The following is a 22056-nucleotide window of genomic DNA, read 5'->3' as shown; positions in this document are numbered from 1 at the left end:
TCACTAACTTTAATTAAGTGAAGACAAGCATAAACCTATTTATACATCTCAAATGCTAGACAATACTGACCAGCTCCATCCTCTACAGTTCTTTGCAAAGCAAGTACACTCATTCTACACAAAAAGCAAAATACTGCAGAACAACTTCAGATCCTAACGACAGCTTACATTTCCTCTCAGGCCGTAAGTGCTGGCAATGTAGGATGGGTGTACTATCATTTCTTGGAAAAGTGGGTTGGTGCTAGGGATGTATGAGAGAGTGCACGCACGAGTGAGAGAGGAAGAGAAAAAGAACAAGTGAACATTGTGTACCCCCTCCCCTGGTTCTGTTCCCTTTAAATGCTGTTCATCTGTAATATCTATCAGTTCTGTGGAAGGGTTTATCCCTGAAACATCAACTGATTTGTGCTCTCTCGGTAAATGTTGTATAACCTGATGAGTGTCTCCAGCAATTTCTGTTACACTCATGCTGCATTTATCAGTCAAGAAAATATTTCTATCCTTATGTATTCATACGATCAATGAAAATCAAATGAATTTATAAGCAAATGCATTAAAATACTGAAAAATTTCTCATAACAAAAATATACTGTACTCATTAGACTGCTCAACTGACAAGTGGCTTCCAACATACTCTCAAAGAGTAGTGTTGGGACTTATATTTGCGAATGAGGCACTGGAATTTACAATTTTTTCCTGCATGTTGGTCTAATTATTTTGTAATGAAATGCTGATAAGAGCAGCTGGGGAAAAAAAATCCCTCTTTTGACACTTCATAATGCTTTTCATAAAATGAAATTTCAAAGCTTGAAGTATTCTCACAAGTCAACATCTCCATTCTTCAGATCTTGCAGATCCTTGATGTTGTCCCAAAATAACAAGGAAATTCTCAGTTGGGCTTAGTTTCTTTGCAAAGGTACTTTACGGTAATCTAACTGAATTTGTTGAGATTATGAAGCAGTGTGTCCAATCAAATCAGAGCAGAAATAGTCATGGCAAATAGAATACTGAACTATCTAGCCAAAATGGTAGTGACGATTAAACTGTGCTCCAGCAAGACCACACCTTAAGCACTGTGAGCAGCTCTGCTTAAGAACACATTGAAGCTGTGAGGATAACGCAGAGAAGACTCAGGCGCATTAGCATAAGAGCAGTGAGGTGATGGCAGAGATACGAGAGGGAGAGAGAGCACGAGAGAGAGTAAGAAAAGAGAGAACCAGAGGACGAACAGAGAGCTAGGAGAAAGAAAAAGAGCGAGAGAGATTATATGTTAGTAAAGCTATACAAAAAAAAAGTTAAGAACATTACTTGAAATTAATGTGACAGCAAGACAAGGGAGCAAAAGTTCAAACTAGCCAAATCGGTTTTGGACTCGTGTCAGAAAGCTCTTCACACAAGAGAATCAAGCACATGGAATTAACATCTTGTTAGAGTAATAGAGACAAAATCCTGGAAATTACTTAGCCAGTATACATCATGATTGAGGACAGGGGAAAAAGGATGGGTTTGTCTCGATGGATGAGCGAAAAAGGGGCTAACAGCCTTCTTCATCTAGAGAAATGATGGAAATTTGGGACCGAGATGAGGCAAAATTTCTTCACTCAGGAGGGTTGTGATTCTTTGGAATTCTCTCCCCCAGAGGGCTGTAGATGCTCAGCCGTTGAATATATTCAAGACTGAGATCGATGGATATTTGGACACTAGAGGGAATCAAGAGATATGGGGATAGGGCGGGAAAGTAGAGTTGAGGTAGATGATCAGCCGTGATCATACTGAATGTCTGAGCAGGCTCAAGGAGCCATATGGCCTACTCCTGCTCCTATTCTTTACGTTCAAATAGCAGGTTAGCAACAAATAGCAACTTAAAATTCAGGAGACTAGCACAACTATTTTTTTCCCCAAATCAGGTACCCAACAACTATAACAATATATCCCATACTTTTCTAAACCAAAGTGTTAGGAAACCACAAAAATAGAAATTGTTTGCCCAATGTATAATGTGCAGTTCTCTTGTTCTGTCCTTCTTTCCCACCCATACCTCCCACTTCCCAACCCTTACATTGGGAGACATTCCACTTACCCAACTCTGGAGGGTTTAGGTTGGCATCAGACAAGAATTAGAGACCCCCAAGTATGTGCAGGGGTACTGGAGTTTAACTAGCTAAACTGAACATTTTACTAGCACAAAGCACTGATGAGCTTACCCCCATCTGCCCATTCACCCTACCCATTAGGGCACTGACTTGGGGCAGAGAGGTGTGTTGCTGAGTGTGAAGAATTTCAGGCCCCAGTGGTCAATCTAACCCTGCATATCCCATTAATGAGTCAGGCTGTTGGTTAGTCATCAATCGTGTACAGTGACAGAAACATGATAGAGGCAAATTGTTCAATAAGGCAAAAGGGATCAATTCATTCTATGCTTTCCACACTTCTCCCATTCTGATGGTTTACTTGCTAATTTTCTAATGAGAAACCAACCCTTATGGGCTTACTCAACCATGCTAAAGAACATCCGTCCACTGTGTTCTATTATTGCAGGCATCAACTTTTTTCTTTGCCAGGTCTCAAAGCTTCCTCTTTCTGGCCATGATGGTATCCCTCCCATTGTCTTCAACTTTGTGTCTTGGCATGATGCAAAAATTCAATTTTATGATCTCATTTCCAGTCTAACTTTCCTCATCTTGGAAATTGGCTCATGTTCACCCTATCCTCAAAAAATGTGTTCCTTCAAATCCTATTATCCTAACATCAGTACTTCCTAAAGTTACAAAACTCAAATTATCCAGCATCTTGAAAGTTTTGGCTAAACTATAATCCGAAGTTATGTTTTTGGGAATGCTCATGACTGGCCAGTCCCCTCAAATCGCTGTGCTTTAGTCATTAACTGATCACTTTTTTCATTATGTCAGGAGTCCCGCAGTCCGTTTCCTCTTCCTCCCCCCCGCCCATTCCTCCTCAATATCAAATATCTCCTCCACTTACCATCTACTCTCGCTGATTATTTCAGTATACGTTCATTAACTTCCTCCAGAGTTTACACCTCAAGTTTCCAGAACCTCCATTCCCCTCAGTTCAATGGTTGGAACACAGCTTCTTGATCTCCATGTACTGATCAATGCTAAGCCAATTACAGCATTCAAAAAGGTAGTGGATAATAATAAATACACAAGGATATGGAGAAAACACAGAAAAATGGGACTGGAAAATTAGCTCCAGAGAGGATCGCACAGTCAGTGCAGATATGGAGGGTCGAAAGACCTCCTACCGGCTAAAAAGTTCGACGTTTATATGTTTTCCAGGCCACTGATTTTAGCAAGGCCTGGCAGCTTTACATTTGGTTTGTTGCCGGCTGCGAGGCCAGCGCTTGGGGAACCCATCAGCACTGGCACAAAATAAGAGTATCTACTGTATCGAAAGACTTCTGCACAGCAGATTTTTGATTGTTGTAAATGACTGATCAATACAAATAACGATCAGTATAACAGGATTCTACTATAAATATAAAAATCATTTAACCCTCCTCAATTTAGAAATACCAAATTTATGCCATAAAGAATTACCACAAAGTCTAATATCAAAATAAACTAATTCCCAGTACAAGAGTGGCACAGATTACCAACCAATTTAAAACCATCACCACCCCCTCAAAACCCTTCCTCAATCCCTCTTTCAACCCCATCTCTAACCTTTCCCTCTGGAAAAGTCCTTGAAAATGTTCCCGCTTCCTAGATCCTTACTCATTCCGCCCACAACTCCATTTGAATTCTTCCAATCAGGCTTTGCTCCTCCTACCGTACCAAAACAACACTAAATAAAGTTACAAACACCACTTGCTGAATGTGACCACGGTTCATTATCCCTTCTCATCCTTTCTGACCTCTCTCGTTATCCAGCTCGATGGGATGGTCCTTCCTTGGTTCCACGCTCACCTATCAGTGTAGCCATAGCATCTCAGGCAATGGCTTCTCCGCTCATCACTTTGGGAGTCTGTCAAAGTTTCATCCTTGGCCCCCTTCCTCATCAACATGCTACATCTTGGCAACATCATCCACAAAGGGTCAGCTTCCAAATGGATGTTGACGCCGAACTCCACCGCTCCAGCACCTCTGTTACTTGTCTGACATCTAGTCTTGGATGAAGTGCAATTTTTTCCAGCTAAACATTGGGAAGACCAAAGCAATCTTCTTCAGCCCCCAGACACAAATTCTATGGCCTCACCACCAACTCTACTCCCGCCCCCAGCCACCGTCTCAAACTTGATAACCTTGATGTCCTATTTGACCTTGAGCGGAATTTCTGACTGCATATCCTCTCTATCATAAAGATCGCCTACTTCTACTTGTAACAGGGCCAGCCTCTGCCCCATCTCATACCGAAACCCTCATTCATACTTCTCTCACCTCCAGGCTTGATTATTGCAATGCTCTCCCTGCCAGCCTCCAAACCACCACTCTCTAAACTCCAGCGCATCTAAAATTCTGCATCTAAAATATGGTATCCAGCACCAAGTCCTGCTTGCCCGTTGTCAGTCCTTGCTGACTTACACTGGCTACCAGCCTCCCAAAGGCTCAAATGTAAACATGTTCATTCTTCGTTAAAATCCCTCCATGGCCCCACCCTTCCCTTTCTCTGAAAGCTCCTCCACTGCTACAAGGCTCCCTGAACTCTTGTTCTGATTCTGACATCTTCACCCCATTATTGACAGCTGTGCCTTCAGCCACCTAGGCCCCACATTCAAATTTCCTTCCTAAATCCCTCCATCTCCCTCTTTTCTAAGGCCCTACATAAAACTTACATCTTCAACCAAGCTTTTGACCACCCTTCTGAATATCTCGTTTTTTGGCTGGAACATTTTTGAACTTTAAAGGCATTGTATAAGTGCATGTTGTTTTAAAACCTAGGTATGTATGTTTATTTTCTGAAATCATCAAAATACGCTCTGTGTAAATCAAATTGAATGAACACCACTCCTGATGAGCAACACTTGGCACATTTAATAATCAACAAGGTACAGGTTGTAATAACCCTGGCTCTCCAGATCATACTGTTCCTTCAGCTTGGTACATAACTTCTTACATTTAACTGTGTCCCAAACAATGTTTGCTACGCAGTGGATGAACAATTCTGGGAAACATTCTTGGATGATGTAAGTGTTTGTTCTAGGAATGCAGGTTAGCTAATTTAATTGAAGGGAATTAAATGAAGTGGTTATATTGAGGAGTTAAACAGCTTTATAGTCCAACATAGGCTAAACAGATTTTTTTCTGGAAAAATACTAGAAAACAAATTAAGGTGATTTATTCAGGCTCATCTGATATAGAACACTATCAGATTTAGTAATGTAAGCGCCAGGAGCTGGTACAAGGGCACTGGTCTCGCGGAAGCTAAATAAAAACAGCAATATAACAGAAATTATAGCTTACTGAACCATACAGAACAAGGAACATCTCGGAGATTCCTGGTCTCAGCCCTGCCAGAACAGGAGATGTTAGCAGGCTTTGGGAGAAGGGAGCAGGCTACTCCTGATGACTATCCATTGCACCTTGCTATGTGAGTGAACAGGATTAGAGTTGGCTGCCATGCCTCTCAGTGAAATTGTCTGTCAACACATGGGGCCTATGGCTGGAGATTGTAGAGGTGCAATGAGGGGGGAGTATGGGAAGCTCTTGGAGATGGAACGATCAGTACGCAGGACATTGTGGATAATCTCTAGTTTATGGAAAGTAGAGGTGGGAGGCCAGCAAACAGACAACTGGAGAAGTCAGCCTCGACGGAATAAAGGCATGGATTAGGTGACGCGTTTGGGGCGGAGACAGGCAATGTTTCAGAAGTGGGAAAAAGCAGTCTTGGTAAAAGACTTAATGCGGGGAACGAAGCTCAGCCAAGTCTACACAACTCCACACTAAGCCTGGCAGCCAGTGAGGTTGATGGAGTCCAGGATCAGTGGCACAGAGACCCTGGCAGGAACAGAAGAACGTTGGCTTCAACCGATATTAAGCCGCAAGAAGCTACAACCCATCCAGGTCTTAATGTTACGAGATGTAGAGGGTAGCAACAATGATGGAATCAGTACAGGCAAAGCTGTGTCAATTACCAAGAGTGAAAGCCGACTCTGCTTTCAGAAGATGTCACCAAGAGGCAGCATGTGAAAAGGGTCCAAGGCTGGGAGAAGAAACCTTTGTAGCACATGTAGTGCAATCAGTGCAAGAGGCAAGATTAGAATCATGAGAGCACACTGCCATGCCAGGTGGACTGTGGAGGAGGCTCTTTGGACAACAATTCAGTGCAATATAATTTAATGTACACTGGCTTCCAAGAGCATCACTTCATTTCCAGATTCAGCAGTGTACATACGAGTGACCTTCCTCCTACCCCTTCAAACATTTGAAAATACTGCAGATATGTACATAAAAATCACTCACCCTATGGATTTGGGATTGTAAAACACACAGCTAAGTTGCACTTTAACTTTTATTTACTGCATGCTTTACATGTTTGATACATGAACAGATTTCTATCCTTCATGATACATTGTTTGGACAAATTCTTGCATTAGTTAAAATGGCTTATACAACACATGCTACCATGGCACCTGGCATTTCCTCAGCCTTGAAAAGATGCTGTTTTTGAATCCTTACAGCCAAGTGCTATTGTGAATGGAATAGATTAACCAAATGTCATTCTTGAGTGACACTCATTTTGGTTTAAAATGTTACTCATTTTTCTGCAAGTCATTGTTTGAAATAAGACATAGCCCAACATATTTAAACAAAGGTTGCAACCGGTGTTACCCTTAATGTTCATAAACAACACCAACACTTCCCTGGTGTTACAGTGCTGAATGAGGGCATATAAGTAACTCCTGTCTAACCACGACTGCCACAATTTACTGAACCCATTATTTGCTATCAAAGATGCTATCTGCAAACGGTCTCGCCCTTTAAGTTTTCAATCATGTCTTAACCAGGTTTAACAAGTCCAGGCAAGAATTTCTAAATCCTCAGAGGGGCTGTTGTGGATAAGCCCATGGCATAAAATTGTTTGTGTCTACAAACATTGAATACAATCGTAAAAATGCTTTGAAAACATTCCCAAATTACTACCATAAGTTTGCATACCTTCACAAAGGATAGCAACGGTAGCTCTCACACCTGCAAAAATGGTGTATGGTTGAAGGCGGCTTGCAAGGAACACGAAGGTAGCTAGTAAGGTGCCGGCCTGATGCAGGAACAGGAGGAAAGCCAATTCAATGACAACATCAGCAGACCTCCAAGCATCCGAGTGGTCAATTTATTACATGCACTCTCAGGGTGCCTTTAAATAATCCAAGAGTACCACTGAGGACTTAGCCGATTTCTCATTTGTTTGTTGGTATCACACACTGGAGGTGGACTGATGAATGCAGCTCAACCTGGCGGCTGCTTGGGGGTGCGGGGGCAGCAGGATGTGGGGGCAGCAGGATGTGGGGGCAGGGAGCTGACGAGGGAGAAACACGTGAGCAATATTTTTCAAATCTCATGCCATCAACAATCTTAAGTTACTTTATATTACTTGTTAACATGTTACATTTCAAATAAAAAGGACACCTCCAATGAAAATATTAATTCAGCTGTATACTGCTTATTCTTCCCTTCTCCTTCCATCACCCACACACCACTTTGGGTTCTGTAGATGAAGAACAGTGAAAGCAACCAAGGTGCTTTCGTGTAGAACAACTGCAGGCAACATCAAATCTGCAGTTCTCTTACTTAGGTTGCAGTTACAAATGCAAATCGCCTTATTCCTGGGGCAGCAGAGAGCCATCTTCTCTATGGGTCTCGTGCTGATGCCAGGGATCTGCAGTCTCACTTCTGCTTCGTAGAAATCTTAAAACAGCAAGAGCAGCACTGGGAGGCCAGTATATTATCAACCCCTGAAACCAGTGTTGTAACAAAGTCCCTCAAGCTTTTTTCAGATAACGGAACACAAGTGAGATCATAAGTATTCAGTGTAATCATTTTCAAACATTTGAACAACATCCTGTCTACAGTAAATGTAAATCAATTAAAAAGAATTTAGTTAATATGTTTTCTGGATCAATTAAAACCTAATGCTTTTTTTTAAAAAAAAAGTCCTGTAGGAAATTCATAATTCAACACGGATCATGAACGTCTCTGAAGACTGCCACGGGAAATAAAGGGCCCTACCAATTCTGAAAACAAGGGGAGCTAATAACTTCCAGAAACAGAATTACACATTGGGAGCAACAGATTTGCACAAGTGCAAGGAGTTACTTATGCGGCCTCATTCAGAGCAGTACTATCAGAAGAGTGTTAACAGTGCAAGTTATGAACAGGCCGAATAACAGATTGCAATTATGATTGAATATAATTGGGCTATGTTTTATATTGTCACATTTTAATACCAAAATAAGCAACGGTCACTCCTACTGAACAAATAAAATGAAAAACAGGAAATACTCAGCAGGTCCATCAGCATCTATGAAGAGAAAGAACAGATTAAGATGTTGGGTGTGGGCCCTTTGTCACACCTGGAAACTGAAAGATAAGGGCCTCTTAATAGGGCTGAACAAAACCTTACCCGGGTGGTCAGGGGTCATGGGGAGAGGAGAGTGTGTCAGGAATACTGACCCCTGTCATGGAGGAGTTAATGAGTTAAATAGCACTATTGTCAGCTTTTCAAACAAACAGATAGTGTACACCATCCACAGGATGCACTGCAGCAACTCGCCAAAGCTTCTTCGACAGCACCTCCCAAACCCACGACCTCTACCACAAGGGCAGCAGGCACATGGGAACAACACCACCTGCACGTTCTCCTCCAAGTCACACAACATCCCGACTTGGAAATATATCGCCGTTCCTTTATCGTCGCAGGGTCAAAATCCTGGAACTCCCTTCCTAACAGCACTGTGGGAGAACCGTCACCACACGGACTGCAGCAGTTCAAGGCGGCGGCTCACCACCACCTTCTCAAGGGATGGGCAATAAATGCTGGCCTTGCCAGCGACGCCCACATCCCATGAACGAATAAAAAAAAAGCCGTTTGCTGCCCATTTAACCCAATTACTCCTCAGCATCCCTGATACTTTTCCTTCTTGTACTTTTTCTCCCTCTGCCCTTTTTGCACAATCCTACTGGAGGGTTCTATAACCTTATAGTTAATCTATTTTTTCCTCTTTACAGCTACTGGTATCCCTGCTGTGTCACTCCTGATGTATCAGCTTGACTTAGCACTATCGCTCCAGAATTAGGATGGTTTTGGGCTCTGAGGCCCATTCCAGGGCTTGAGCACTTAATCTACAACAACACTTTGGTGCAGTATTGTCAAAGATTCCATCCTTTACATGAGATTTAATCAAGGTATCATCCTTCAGTTTAAGTGGATGTTAAAGATCCCAATGCACAATTTGAAGAGCAAGGATTTTCCCCCGGTGTCCTGGTCATGATTTCTCCCTTAACGAGCACCACAAATAAAAATCAGATTAATCTTTCATTTTGCTGCATGGTTGAATTTTGTTGGGTGCAAAATGGCTGTTGCTGTCAGCTACTTCATAGTAATTCATTGCATGTGAGGTGCTTTGGGACCTCAATGTGATACGGTGCTACATTAAATTTAATCTTTTAGTAAGCGACACTTATGAGTTGCTACAAGCATTCAAAAATACAATCTTTTCAAGACTAATCTTTGCAAGTGCCAATGTAACCTCTGCTGTCCAAGCCATTTTTTAAATAATACTAAAAATAGGTCCTTCAGGGAAAGGAACCTTCCACCCCTACCCAGTCTGGCCTATATGTGACTCTAGTCCCACATAATGTGATTCACTCTTAATGCCCTCAGGGCACTTAGGGATTTGCAATAAATTCAGCCTCGCCTGTGTTGCTCACATCCCAAGATCAAAAATAAATAAACAAACTGCCGAGGAATCCATTTAAGTAGTTTTTGTTTGCCTTATATGAAGTGCATCCCACTCCCCACATAAACTTGGTCTCACTTAACCAAATTCAAAAGAATCCCCCAGTGGTGGAAAGCTTTGGGAACCACAGGTCCAAAGTCACCTGTTGCTCCCAAGCATGCTACAGTTACCACGTATCAGGTTTCAAATTGCTCAAGGACTGTATCCAAAAATTATCTAAGTATTGTGAGCTAGTAATGGTAACCCTACTTGTACATCTTAGTTATTTAATAATTTTGGGGCATTTGGCATGTCAACTGGAGTGTGCATGTATATTGCACCTTTAGTTACTTTTATATTGGGTTAGGTGCCTTACTAGTGCTGCCAGCTCCCAGTGCACGGATCTCACAGTGGGCGACAGCCCCAAACTGGTGAGATTCACTAAAGCTAGTCACCAGGAAGACCCAATTTCTAACCAGGTCTTCGCAGCTGCTGGTCTTTGTGAATCTGGCAAGTTTACTTTGGGGTTGATGCTGGCACCTGAAACACTGTGGTACATGTGTCTGGGCCCATGGCACTGATCTAGGTTTCGAGCAATATCAAAGCAGCTTTCAACATAGTACGTCTTTGGGCACTTCATAGAGGATTCACCGATGCAGACCAATAGAAGAATTAGGAGAGGTGGCTGAAGGGATAAGTTTTCAAGGGGCATTTGAAAGTATGGAAAGACGACACAAAGCAGAAGGTTTAGTGAAATACCTCCACAATTTAGGAGGAAGATGGCTGACGGCTCTGCCACTGGTAATGGAGTAGAGAGTCAGAAGGCGGGAGGTTTTGGAAATTAACTGGAAGAAGCAGAGTTAGTGCAGAAAGATTTGCAAAAAAGGATGAAGATTTTGAATCCAGTACTTTGGGGTAACCAAAGTGCGCCACTGAATAGGTTGATGTCCGTGAGGTTAACTAATTAAGATGGAGTGTCCAGGCCAATATTCTGTAAACAAGCAAAAAAAGTCCAACTGCAATATAAGTGAACCAATGGAAAGGTAAAAACAAAAACAAAAACAGAAAATGCCTCAATTACACACGGGTTAGTCAGCATCTGAAAGACTGGGGCATTGAACCTGTCGTGCTCTTAGCTTGGAACAGCTGGACAAGTTCTGAGAACTGCATTTCTTTGCAGCATTAACACCCGGATCATAACATTAGCTCTTTGTCCTAATTTCAAAGCAGCAAGTGATTCTCATCTCAGTCTGTAAATAAGGAAACCGCTCTCAGTTGTTTATTTACATAATCAGGCAACAGCAGCAAAGGGTCAGCCATTCATTCAGAGGGAAACATCAGCAGACTATTTGTCATACAGTTTTTCCATTCATTTTCTAACAGCAGTTATTGTTTCTTCATTCCATCAGTACTCAAAAGAACTTGACAAATAATGCAAGGGCAGAAGTTGACATTTAAGTCAAATACAATGAGAATGTTAAGGGAATTGTTTTGAGTGTGTCAGTGATAACTACATCCACATGTTTAATGCATCACACAAGTACAAGCCCTCTTTTCCTTTTGCACTCGTCCAAATCCAGGTTCCAATGGGTGTTCTACTCAGACCTTATATTGAGCTAAATTTTCCATTTATCTGGAGTACACAAGGCAATAAATAGTTCAAGTCTAGCCCCAAGTTGCCAGGTTAAATTACATCATTTAAATTAATTTTACAAAATTGGAATCAAAGTAAATCTACAGACTTCACCGTATGCAAACTTTTTGTGAGGAATTCACAAACTAACAAAACTGTTCGGCATCATAAATTTCAGGGCAATTAACAGTTTTCAAAAAAGTGAACGGCTCTGGGCCTGGCAATACGTAGCATTACCCTGGTTACAGACTGCTGTTCGTTCAATCCCAAATACCCAAAAAAATAGCTCGTGGGGCACTAAAATTGGGATACGTGAATCTGGGATGAGAAGAAAAGAAAAGAAAAATTGCAAGCGTTGCCTCTTATCCAGCAATTCCTGTAGAAAGGTTTGCTTGGGTGGACAGCAGGCAAACATAGGAGTGACGGGGTTTTGATACAGTCATGATTGAATAGTCTGTCTCACTGTCCAAACTTACACATGGAGAATGAGATACTTGGCTGAGGTACAATATAAGTGGTCAGCATCTGCCAGCTGTAACCCAGAATGAAGTATAGAAGAGAAAATTAAAATATAAAAAAATAGTAGCAGCTCCTTGGTTGAGTTTATTAAACAATACGTTCCCTTCAGGCAAATCTAGTACTGTTCACAGAGTACCTGGAAAAATCCAAAACTGTTCTCAGCTCCATAAGCTCAACATCACATTCTATAAGAGAAAGAAAGCTGAAAGAGGAAGTAAATACCATCCTCCAGCTCACAAATTTAAACTGCAATCCAGTGTTCAGACAAAACACCAGTCTACTGTGTATTTCTGCATATGTACTAAAAATACTCAGTTTAGTGTAAGTCAGTCATGACCAGGCCATCCATGAGTCACAAAATTTGGTTTTACTGCTCTTCCCTCTGGCCTGCAGTGCATTCCCCCCTACCCCACCACCACCCGCTTCCCCCCCGCACCAAATTCAGCAGCAGAGCCTACAACCATCAAGGCCCTCTTCTCGAACTCTTCCCCAAAACCTCGGCCTCGCAATTGCCCTTTCACCACTAAAAGCCTCCTCGCTGACCATGCATTCAGTCATCTATCTTAACTCCTACCACCGCTTATTGTTGACTTTCTCCTATGTGAAGTGCTTTGGGACATTAAAAGAAAGAAAAACTTGCATTTATACCGTGCTTTTCACGACCTCAGGACACCCCAAAGCATTCCACAGCCAATGAAGTACTTTTCATGGGTAGTCACTCTTGTAATGTACGAAATATTACATCTCAATAAAAAGGTGCAAAATTGTTGTTGCCAGTTCCTGCAGCTGTCTATCACATGCACGCAGTTCCACCATCTCAGCTTTGGCACTTAACTGTCTTTTTGCAACAGCAACTCATTCCAACCATCCAAGGATATTGGTCTTCACCCACGCAGCATCAATGCCTTGCACATCACAATTTCTTGCTGTTAAGACTAACCACAGGGCACTCCTCATAACTTTAGCACTGGTCACACTCCCGACTTCCCAGATGTAACAACATTCTATCTGCATAGTGATTTCCAAAAGCATCTTAGCCTTTGCGTCATCAGAGACCCATCTCTCTACAACATAAGGAAATGTCAACTGGACACTAGCATTCTGCTAACGCATGATGCCCATTAACTTGCCATAAATGTCAGCATCACAGAAGGTAACGTTTGTAGGTCAACCATGAAACTAGTTAAGGTGACAGTGCTGGCACACTTCTCAGTCAAGGCTTAGAGGAACAAAACTTAGTTAAATTACTCTATCATTGTACACTCCCCCTTTCCCCCCCACCCCCATTTTACTTTTCAATTGATCAGCTGCTGCTTCCTCAGCTGGGTTACCATAACATAATTTTTTAAAAAACAATCTTAGTATGCAACACCACATTCTTGTTTTGGTCAGTGTGTGTAAGAAATGAGAGGGCATTGGAACAACCAACTTGCATACTTCATAGTCTTAAATTCTCAAAGCAACACAGCAAAGTGGCAATTTAGTGCTGAAAAAAAGCAAATGAGCGGATAATTCGAATTAAGAGCTATGTTGTACGATGCTGCCTGTCTTTTATTTGTTTGAAATAAAAAGTTACAATCAATTCAAGAAGCCTCACATTGAAACTACCAGGATTTCCACAAAATACCATCTGCCACAATCCCATGACATCCTAGCTGATAGCTAATTAAAATAGGCTAAAAGGTCTCACTTCTCAGACTAAGTTTATGGATTGTGAGCCGAAGAACTCGGTTACAATGCCAGGTATCAGAAATGTGTAGAATTCACAGACTTTTGTCTTACCCATACCAGAGTCCTTCTTTGTGCCATCGGATATTATTTCCACATGGTCACTGTCCACGTCATAACTGAAGAAATCATTCAGATAAGTCTTTGACCTCTGCCCACCAAATACATAAAGGCACCGATTTTTCTGAAACAGAGAAAAACAAAACGAGTTTTGTTCAAAGATCAGTGTGAAAAACCCACATCTCATGCCCACCTCTTTCACGGGAGGGGACGAGGAAAGAGATCTACTTGTTAACAGATTTGCAGAAACATCTCCGACTTCTACAAGTCCAGTATTACACATCAACGCTTGACATGGTTCTGAAATTAGTAGCAATTCAACACAAGACGTGAGGTGTAACACACAATGAAGCACAGGTGCTTAAGTGGATGCAAATCAAGCCCACTTCTAGAGTTGGTTGCATAGTGATACTAATTCAAATGTACACAGGATACTCAGGACAACTAATCCACCCTCAGCATTTCCACAAATTGGAGATCATGGCACTGATCTCAACAGAACCGCTAACAGTGAAACAGCAGTTGTGCTAGTTTAGTTCCTCTTCTTTACAAAGCCAATTTATAAACAAAAGTTTGTGCAAAAATGTCACTATATTGCTTAAAAAGGAAACTTCATTATTAGCCTCTTAAAAGTCAAAACATTACAGAGAATTATAAAAATGATCTCTAAGTCCTGGCTGGAAAGAATTACTCTACCTGACAATAGCACGTGGCAGCTGGAGACAGAATTAACCCAAGAATTACAATTGTGCAGATTAATTTAACACTCAGTCTGGTGTAGTAGTTTCAGGTCTGTGTCTCCCACCTATGCAAGCTCACTGTTTAAACAAGGTCAAACAGGGCAGCCCAGCAACTCTCAAGTAATAGCATTAAGGTTCCACAGCACTGTGTTCAAATAGCAGCCTTCAATACTCAAACTTATTTCCCAGGCTGAGTTCCACTGACTGTTTGCCAACCCACTAAGATGAATCCCTACAACAGTGCAATTGAGGAGAGGAGATCGGCATGCCTTAACTTTTACTATACTTAATAAAAGATTCTCAAAAAATTGAACATCTACTGGGTTTCTCCACATCTCAAATCTCTTCCTCCTTCATCCCTAACCACCTGGCATACGTGCCTCAAAGTCCCTGCCTTCCCTCCACATTCTCGGTTATTCCATCTTGACGTCACGGTTGCAACAAAGATCACTAAGATAAGTACGGATCAAAAGCCCGTTTATTTCTACATTTGCTCTCAGGAAAATGGGCTGCATTTATTATTTATCCCCAGCTGCCGTGAGGTGGCGGCAGTAGGCAGTCTCCTTGAACAGTCAAGTCCTTGTGCTGATGGTGTTCCCACAATGGTTTTACGGCAGGAACTCCAAAATTTAGACCCAGCGATGATGAAGGAACAGTGATATATGTCCAAATCAGGATGTGTGACTCGAGTGGAACCTGGAGGTGATGGTGTTCCTATGACACTGCTGCTCATCTTTCTTCGTGCAGAGAGGTGCTGTTACAGCAAGCTTACCAACTTGCTGCAGTACATCCTGTAGATAGGCACTGCGGCTGCAGTATGTACTAAGTGGTAGATATGGAGTTCACTGGCAGAGATCAATTAAGTATGCTACTGTGCTGCTTGAGTATTGCTGCAGCAGCAGTTGCACCCAGCGGCGAGTATTCCGTCACGTTACACTGTAGATAGCAGAGGGACAGTGAGCAGTCAGAAGGTGAGCCACTCGTTGCAAAGAAACCAGTTACCCTGTTCTTGTAGCCGTGGTGTTGAAATGGCTGGTTCACTAAGCTTTGAGTCAGTGGTGATGCCGAAGTTGTTGATAGTGGGGAACTTGATTATGGTGGCACCATTGAAGTTCTGGGGGAGTTGGTTAGGCTTGCGTGGCGTGAATGCTACCCGCCACTTGTCAGCTCAAGCCTGGATGCTGCCCAAGTCCTGCTGTAAGTGGACACAGGCTGCTCCATTATTGAAGGAGGTGCGAATGGAGTGGAAAACTGTAGAAATGGCAGCAGACAGCCCCACTCCTGACCCAATGACAGAGAGAGGGTCATACTGAGTCAGCTAAAGATAGTTGGGCCAAGGACATTGCCCTGAGGAACTCCCAACAGTGATATCCAGGAGTTGCAATGATTGGCCTCAGACACCACGATCATCTTTCAAAGATGTGGAGATGCCGGTGATGGACTGGGGTGGACAAATGGAAGGAATCTTACAACACCAGGTTATAGTCCAACAATTTTATTTTAAAATCACAAGCTTTCGGAGATTATCCCCTCTGATGAAGGGGATAATCACCGAAAGCTTGTGATTTTAAAATAAAATTGTTGGACTATAACCTGGTGTTGTAAGATTCCTTACATCTTTCAAAGAAACCTACAATCGATGGATCACATGGAGAGCTTTAAGCTGCTTGCACCGCCGCAGCATCCTCAGTACTAATCAAAGTCGTATATTCCCTTCACTGGTACCAAATATACCTGATTAACACCACCCCCATACCTCTCTGTTGCATTGCAAATATGCTGCTATACAGCAACAATGAGAAGGAAAAATGGATGATATCTAACTGGGTTGGGAAGCATGGAGACAGAAAGAGAGCAGATGCGAACACAGCAGACAGAAATTGGAAGTGGAAAAAAATCAGGCAGCTGGCTTTTTTTTTGCAAAATGTCAAAACAAACATATTATACACAGTCAAAAAAAATGTTGGAAAGGGTAGTCAAATATCTATGATCGGAGATTTCTCCATTCCTCGCAGCCTACATTCTGCTCTTCGTATACACATGCATACGGTGTCAGTGGTTGACAGAGTGAAAATGCCAATTACCTTGTGCATTTCCACACAATTACAAGATTTGTTCACGACAACAGAATGTATTTTTGTCACAGGCCAGGAATTATTCATCAGAAATACAAGTTACATAACTTCCGATGATCTGCAAAAATCCCCAAATTAAGGGGTCTTACTTCACTTTGACAATATACGTAATCCACTACACCAAATGTATATATTTCTGTTGGTCACTTCAAACAAACAGTAAGACTTCACAAATTTCTGACAACGTATTTATTTATACTGCAGCTGGCCTCTGATCTGTGCACAATGAAATGTCATTGCAAACAAAGCTGTGTTCAACACAGCTGGTCCCTGTTTACACAGATATCACTGGGGAATTCAAAATGTAAAAAAAATCCTGCAATCCAACAGATTTTTAATTGCCCATAACCTTGCTAGATTGGCAACACCAAGAAGGATGCATCAAATATAAAAAAGTCATTTCACAAGTCACAAAAAGTTGCCCAGAAACAGGTGGTCAATCCTACAACTATGTTTGGCTGTGCAATAAAGTGAAACCGTCACTGTTCCGACTTTTGAGGTCAGTTTTAAATGGAATCAAAAAGCACTGCAATGTTGCTGGTGAGAAGTATGAGTAACAAACCATGTGGGGTTACTTGGAGCTTTGTATGTCAAGTGCATTAAAGGCAATATTACAATCTCAGGAAGCTCAACTAACCAAGAGTGATCTTGTCTGAACCTCCTCAATTGATGCCATTTTGCAACTCATTTGCAGATCTACATTAAAAGCTTTCTGCTCTTCATCGACCATCGACTCGTCAGCTTGGCTCAGTTAGTCGCACCTCATCTTGGAGTCAGCACGTTGTGGGTTCGAGTCCTATATCAAGTGTTTCAGCTCATGATCTAAACTATTACTCCACAGCAGTGCTAAGGGAGTGGCATCTTTCAAGTGAGATACAAAGTGAAGTCTGTCTGTTCCAGTGGAAACCCAGTGATCACAGACTCTCCAGTCTCCATGGGAACCCTGATCTCCCTTTGCCCTCGACACCAACCCAGAACTGCTCTCCAGCCTCCACACCAAGCAGACATGGCCCTCTGGTCCTGCAACACTGGACTAGTCTCCAACATTAACGCAAATCCCAGACTACTATCTGATCTTATCTCCAATCACACCCTAGTCCCTTCCCCTACTCCTCCAGTGTCTTTTCCAAACTCAAGCACTCTTCGCAATGTTCGTTAAAGATTTTCCTCATCTAACACTCCACCTGATCCCCTCTCAGGCACCTACCTCACTGAATTCTCCTCCTTCCTAACTACCCTCTTTGCACGGAGAGATTTCTCCTCAGTGATTTCAACCTCTGGCTGAACATGCCCTCCCCCATCAATGCTGATGTACTTGCCCTGCTCACCTCCCTTAACCCAACTTGCCAGTGATTAGCCCACTCACAAACACCATTCCTTTGACACAGATCTCAGATGACTATCACCAACAGGTCTCTCCGATCACTTCCTCATCCCCTTGATCTTATGAATCACCTGCACACCCAAAACACCTCCACTATAGCCTTCCAGCCCGGAAAAACACAAGCACACTTCAACTTCCTCCATCTCTCACCCACAAGATGGCAGCGACACTTGTCAATCTCTTGCACAACTGCCTTGCCTGCACCTTTGTCAAAAGATCCCTCGACAGTCTCCCATCACCACCACTCCCTCGGTACAACACCAAAATACATGATCTCAAATTCAAATGTACCTAACAAGCATCTAGTTTGACTATCCTTCTGCTTCCACTACCTCGTGAGAAGTCCTTCAATCAGGCTTCTGCCCCACCCACAACTCAAAGACCATACTTGTTGATGTCACCAACATCCTGTGTGACTGCAACCATGCATCATTGTCTCTTCTCAACACTTCCATTGACCACTCTACTCCCCTTCACATGCCTCTCTTCTACAGCCTGCCTCTGTGGTACTGCTCTCTCCTGGTTCCACTTTACCTGTTGCACCACTTGTTGACCCTATCACTTCAAATGCGGTCTCCTCCCATGCCTGCATGGAGAGTACCCTGGGCAATATTCTACCCTCATCCACAGGTCACCAAAAACATTGATTGGACTTTCACTTCATTACTGCTTGTGGGAACTTACTGTCAGCAAAATTCATGCTGCAATTATCTACGCAACAGTAATCATTGTCGCAAAAAAAAAAATTGATTTTGATGTGCTTTAAGATATTTCAGCTGTTAAAAAGCATTATTTAAACACAACTGTTCAAGTACTCAGTTGAAGATCCTCAAAAACTTAAGGGTCCTGTACTTAAAAGTAAATCTCCAACACAGGCTTAAGAGGACATTAGACTACTTACAGTATGAAAGAGCATGCAGTGCCCAATCCTAGACTGGACATCCTCTGGTCCGGCATTGCAAGAATCTTCCCGAAGTAGCTTCCAAGTGTTAGACAGACAATGGTAAGCAAAAAGTCCACTGAATTGTGGTTCATTAGCTCGAGTGTCATCGACATTTCCGTTGCAAGTTAATATCCTCCCACCAAACGTGTAAATCATATGTTTTTCAGAATCCATACACATCTAAGAAAAAGAAATTTTTTTTTTGGTACCAGAATTATTAGATTAAAAAGAACAAAATCAACAGTATGTTACTTTAATCCTGCCCCCACAAAAGTAACTCCAGAAGATCAGATGAGTTTAAATATTTAAAAGAGAAGAAAAAGACACTTGTCATCTTGTCCCATCACAAGAATGTATCCTTGTTCATCAGGGATGAAGTGACATTAGTGGTAGTCATTAATAATCTCCATCTGGCCACTCTTTTGGACAAAGGAAATGGAAAAAAAATCTACAAAAAACAAACTTAAAAACAGCAGATTATTCCAAATACTCACATGAAATTTAAATTTTGACTTTTACAACAATTTTTTAAAAAAAACAGTTGCTTGTAAACTTAGTTTCAAGATCCCAGTGCATCATACCTGATGATCAAACACCAACTTTGGTCCACCATCAGTAGCTGTATCTTCACTTAACAATGTCCATTTATTAGTGTCTATATCATAGCGATAGAAGTCGCTCTTCAGAGACTTGCTATTCCTCACGGAAGAATCTAAGTAACGACCCAGTGTGTATATCTGTCTCCGTGTTGTGTCGATACACATCTTGTGGCAAGACCTAGCACTTGGGCCACTCTGGAAAGAAAAGTGAAAGGGAAGGGCGAAAAGTTAACTGCAGAGAACATGGAAATGCTCTTCAAATAATACAAGCTTGAACAAGAGTACACAAGCCATCATCTTGCATACAGGCTGAACATAGTGGCCTCAATATTTCAACTAACAGGTTGAAAATTTATTCTGAGCAAGCCCTACCAAATGAAATACAATTGTAATTGAACCTACATCTTCCAGTGAATACTGACATCACAAAAAAAGTGAAATATTTCTGATATTGTACTCCAAATCTAAATGAATGGAACAGTTGCAATTACGGTCTACTTAGTGATAATCTGAGCATGGACCATTCATTGCCCAACCCACAAACAAAATATACCCTGAAGGCCAAAATAACCTAGTGTCTTCAAACCTCTAAAATATGCATAGTAGAGTGTTAAGAATACACACCAGTGCAATATTGGTGTGAAAACCAGTGTATGATCTTTCTCTTGTTTGAAGAAATTTTGCAAACTTTAAATTAAATAACTGTTCATACAGTGTCAGTTAGTTGCTAAATATTTACCAGTAATCTTGTTTCAACTTGCGATCCATTAGTAATGTTCAATTTCTTGTAATAAAACAGGGGAAGAAGTCAGACAGCAATCTTGTTACCATTTTGAAGCCAAGAATATTAGCCAACGTTTGACGCTCTGACTAATCTCATCTACTCCATTTGAAAAAAAGGAGACGCTTTGCTCCTTGCATCAAGCCTCTCATTCCCCATAAGTTTGGGACGAAGAATCTTAAGCTGGCAAAATGAACAAACGTGCAGATCCTTGTGGCTTTATACAACAAAGGACCAGACTATCTGCAACATTGTGTATGTGTGTGCCAAGCAAGCAGCTCCCCAGAAGGTATTAAACCACACAGTACTCCAATAATGTGAGAGGAGGTGGAATGAAGAAAGTTGCAGACTGAGTTAGTTTAAAAAATATTGGAGAATATTTTTACACATATACTTCAGGATAAAGTGATTGATTGTGCACAGGTTCAAAAAATGCCAATTATATAAATTTTTGGATTCATTACAATTAAGTGTTACTTTAGCTCTGTTGGCAGCAATCTCACCTCAGAGGTTTTGACTTCAAGCCCTACTCAAGGACTTCACATAATCTAGTCTAGTTATCCAGTGAACTAACTTCTCTGCCTAATGCATCGGTCTCTTGTACTGAGGGGCTGCGAATATGTATTATTCAACAACTTGCATTTATATAGCACCTTTAATGTAGTAAAACATCCCAAGGCACTTCATAGGAGCGTTATCTAACAAAATTTGACACCAAGCCACATAAAAAGATATTTGGACAGGTGACCAAAAGCTTAGTCAAAAAGAGACAGGTTTTAAGGAGCGCTTTAAAAAAAGGAGGTAGAGAGGCGCAGAGATTTAGGGAAGGAATTTCAGAGACTAGGGCCTAGGCAGCTGAAGGCATGGCTGCCAACAGTGCAGTGATTAAAATTGGGGATGCGCAAGAGGCCAGAATTGGAGGAGTACAGAGATCCAGGAGGGTTGTAGGGCTGGAGGTGGTTACCAAGATAGGGAGGGGCGAGACCATGGAGGGATTTGAAAACAAGGATGAAAATTTTAAAATGGAGACGTTCCCAGGCCAAGAGCCAATGTAGGTCAGCGAGCACAGGGGTGATAGGAAAATGGGACTTGGTGCGAGTTAGGATACAGGCAGCAGAGTTTGGATGAGCTCAAGTTTACGGAGGGTAGAAGATGGGAGGTCAGCCAGGACAGCACTGGAATAGTCGAGTGTGGAGGTAACAGAGGCATGGATGAAGGTTTCAGCAGAAGATGAACTGAGTCTGGGACGGAGGTGGAAGTACGTCGACTTGGTAACGGAGCGAATATGTGGTTGGAAGCTCATCTCAGGGTCAACTAGGACGCCAAGGTTGCAAATGGTCTGGTTCAGCCTCAGACAGCGGCCAGAGAGAGGGATGGAGTCAGCGGCTAGGGAGCAGAGTTTGCAGCGGGGACCAAAGACAATGGTTTTCCTAATATTTAGTTGGAGGAAATTTTTGCTCATCCATCAGTGGATGTTGGACAAGCAGTGTGACAGTCGAGAGAGGTGGTGATTTTACAAAGGTATTAAGAAGTTTACAAGTAGTAAAATATGTTAAAATAGTACAAGTTATAGCACACTAAGAAAGATGTTGCAGTACAACCTGGCAAAAGCTTTACCCCGACAAGGTTCCTGAAGTGA

General features: G+C 42.0%; 1 protein-coding gene across 2 annotated transcripts in view; it reads right to left on the bottom strand.

Moving 5' to 3' along the window:
• The window catches only part of mkln1 (muskelin 1, intracellular mediator containing kelch motifs), a 133944-nt gene that overhangs the window by 21958 nt on the left and 89930 nt on the right, over positions 1-22056 (bottom strand). The window contains exons 10-12 of one of the 2 annotated variants that reach the window (XM_068005164.1): positions 19619-19831; positions 18996-19217; positions 13830-13959 (exon numbers count right to left, since the gene is read on the bottom strand). In XM_068005164.1, coding sequence (XP_067861265.1) covers positions 13830-13959; positions 18996-19217; positions 19619-19831 — 565 coding nt within the window. The remainder of the gene's footprint in view (positions 1-13829; positions 13960-18995; positions 19218-19618; positions 19832-22056) is intronic. The other variant, XM_068005165.1, reaches the window with a different exon arrangement.

This window comes from Heptranchias perlo, chromosome 24 (assembly GCF_035084215.1).
Source record: "Heptranchias perlo isolate sHepPer1 chromosome 24, sHepPer1.hap1, whole genome shotgun sequence".
Classification (NCBI taxonomy): domain Eukaryota; kingdom Metazoa; phylum Chordata; class Chondrichthyes; order Hexanchiformes; family Hexanchidae; genus Heptranchias; species Heptranchias perlo.
This window is presented reverse-complemented; position numbering and strand designations above follow the sequence as displayed.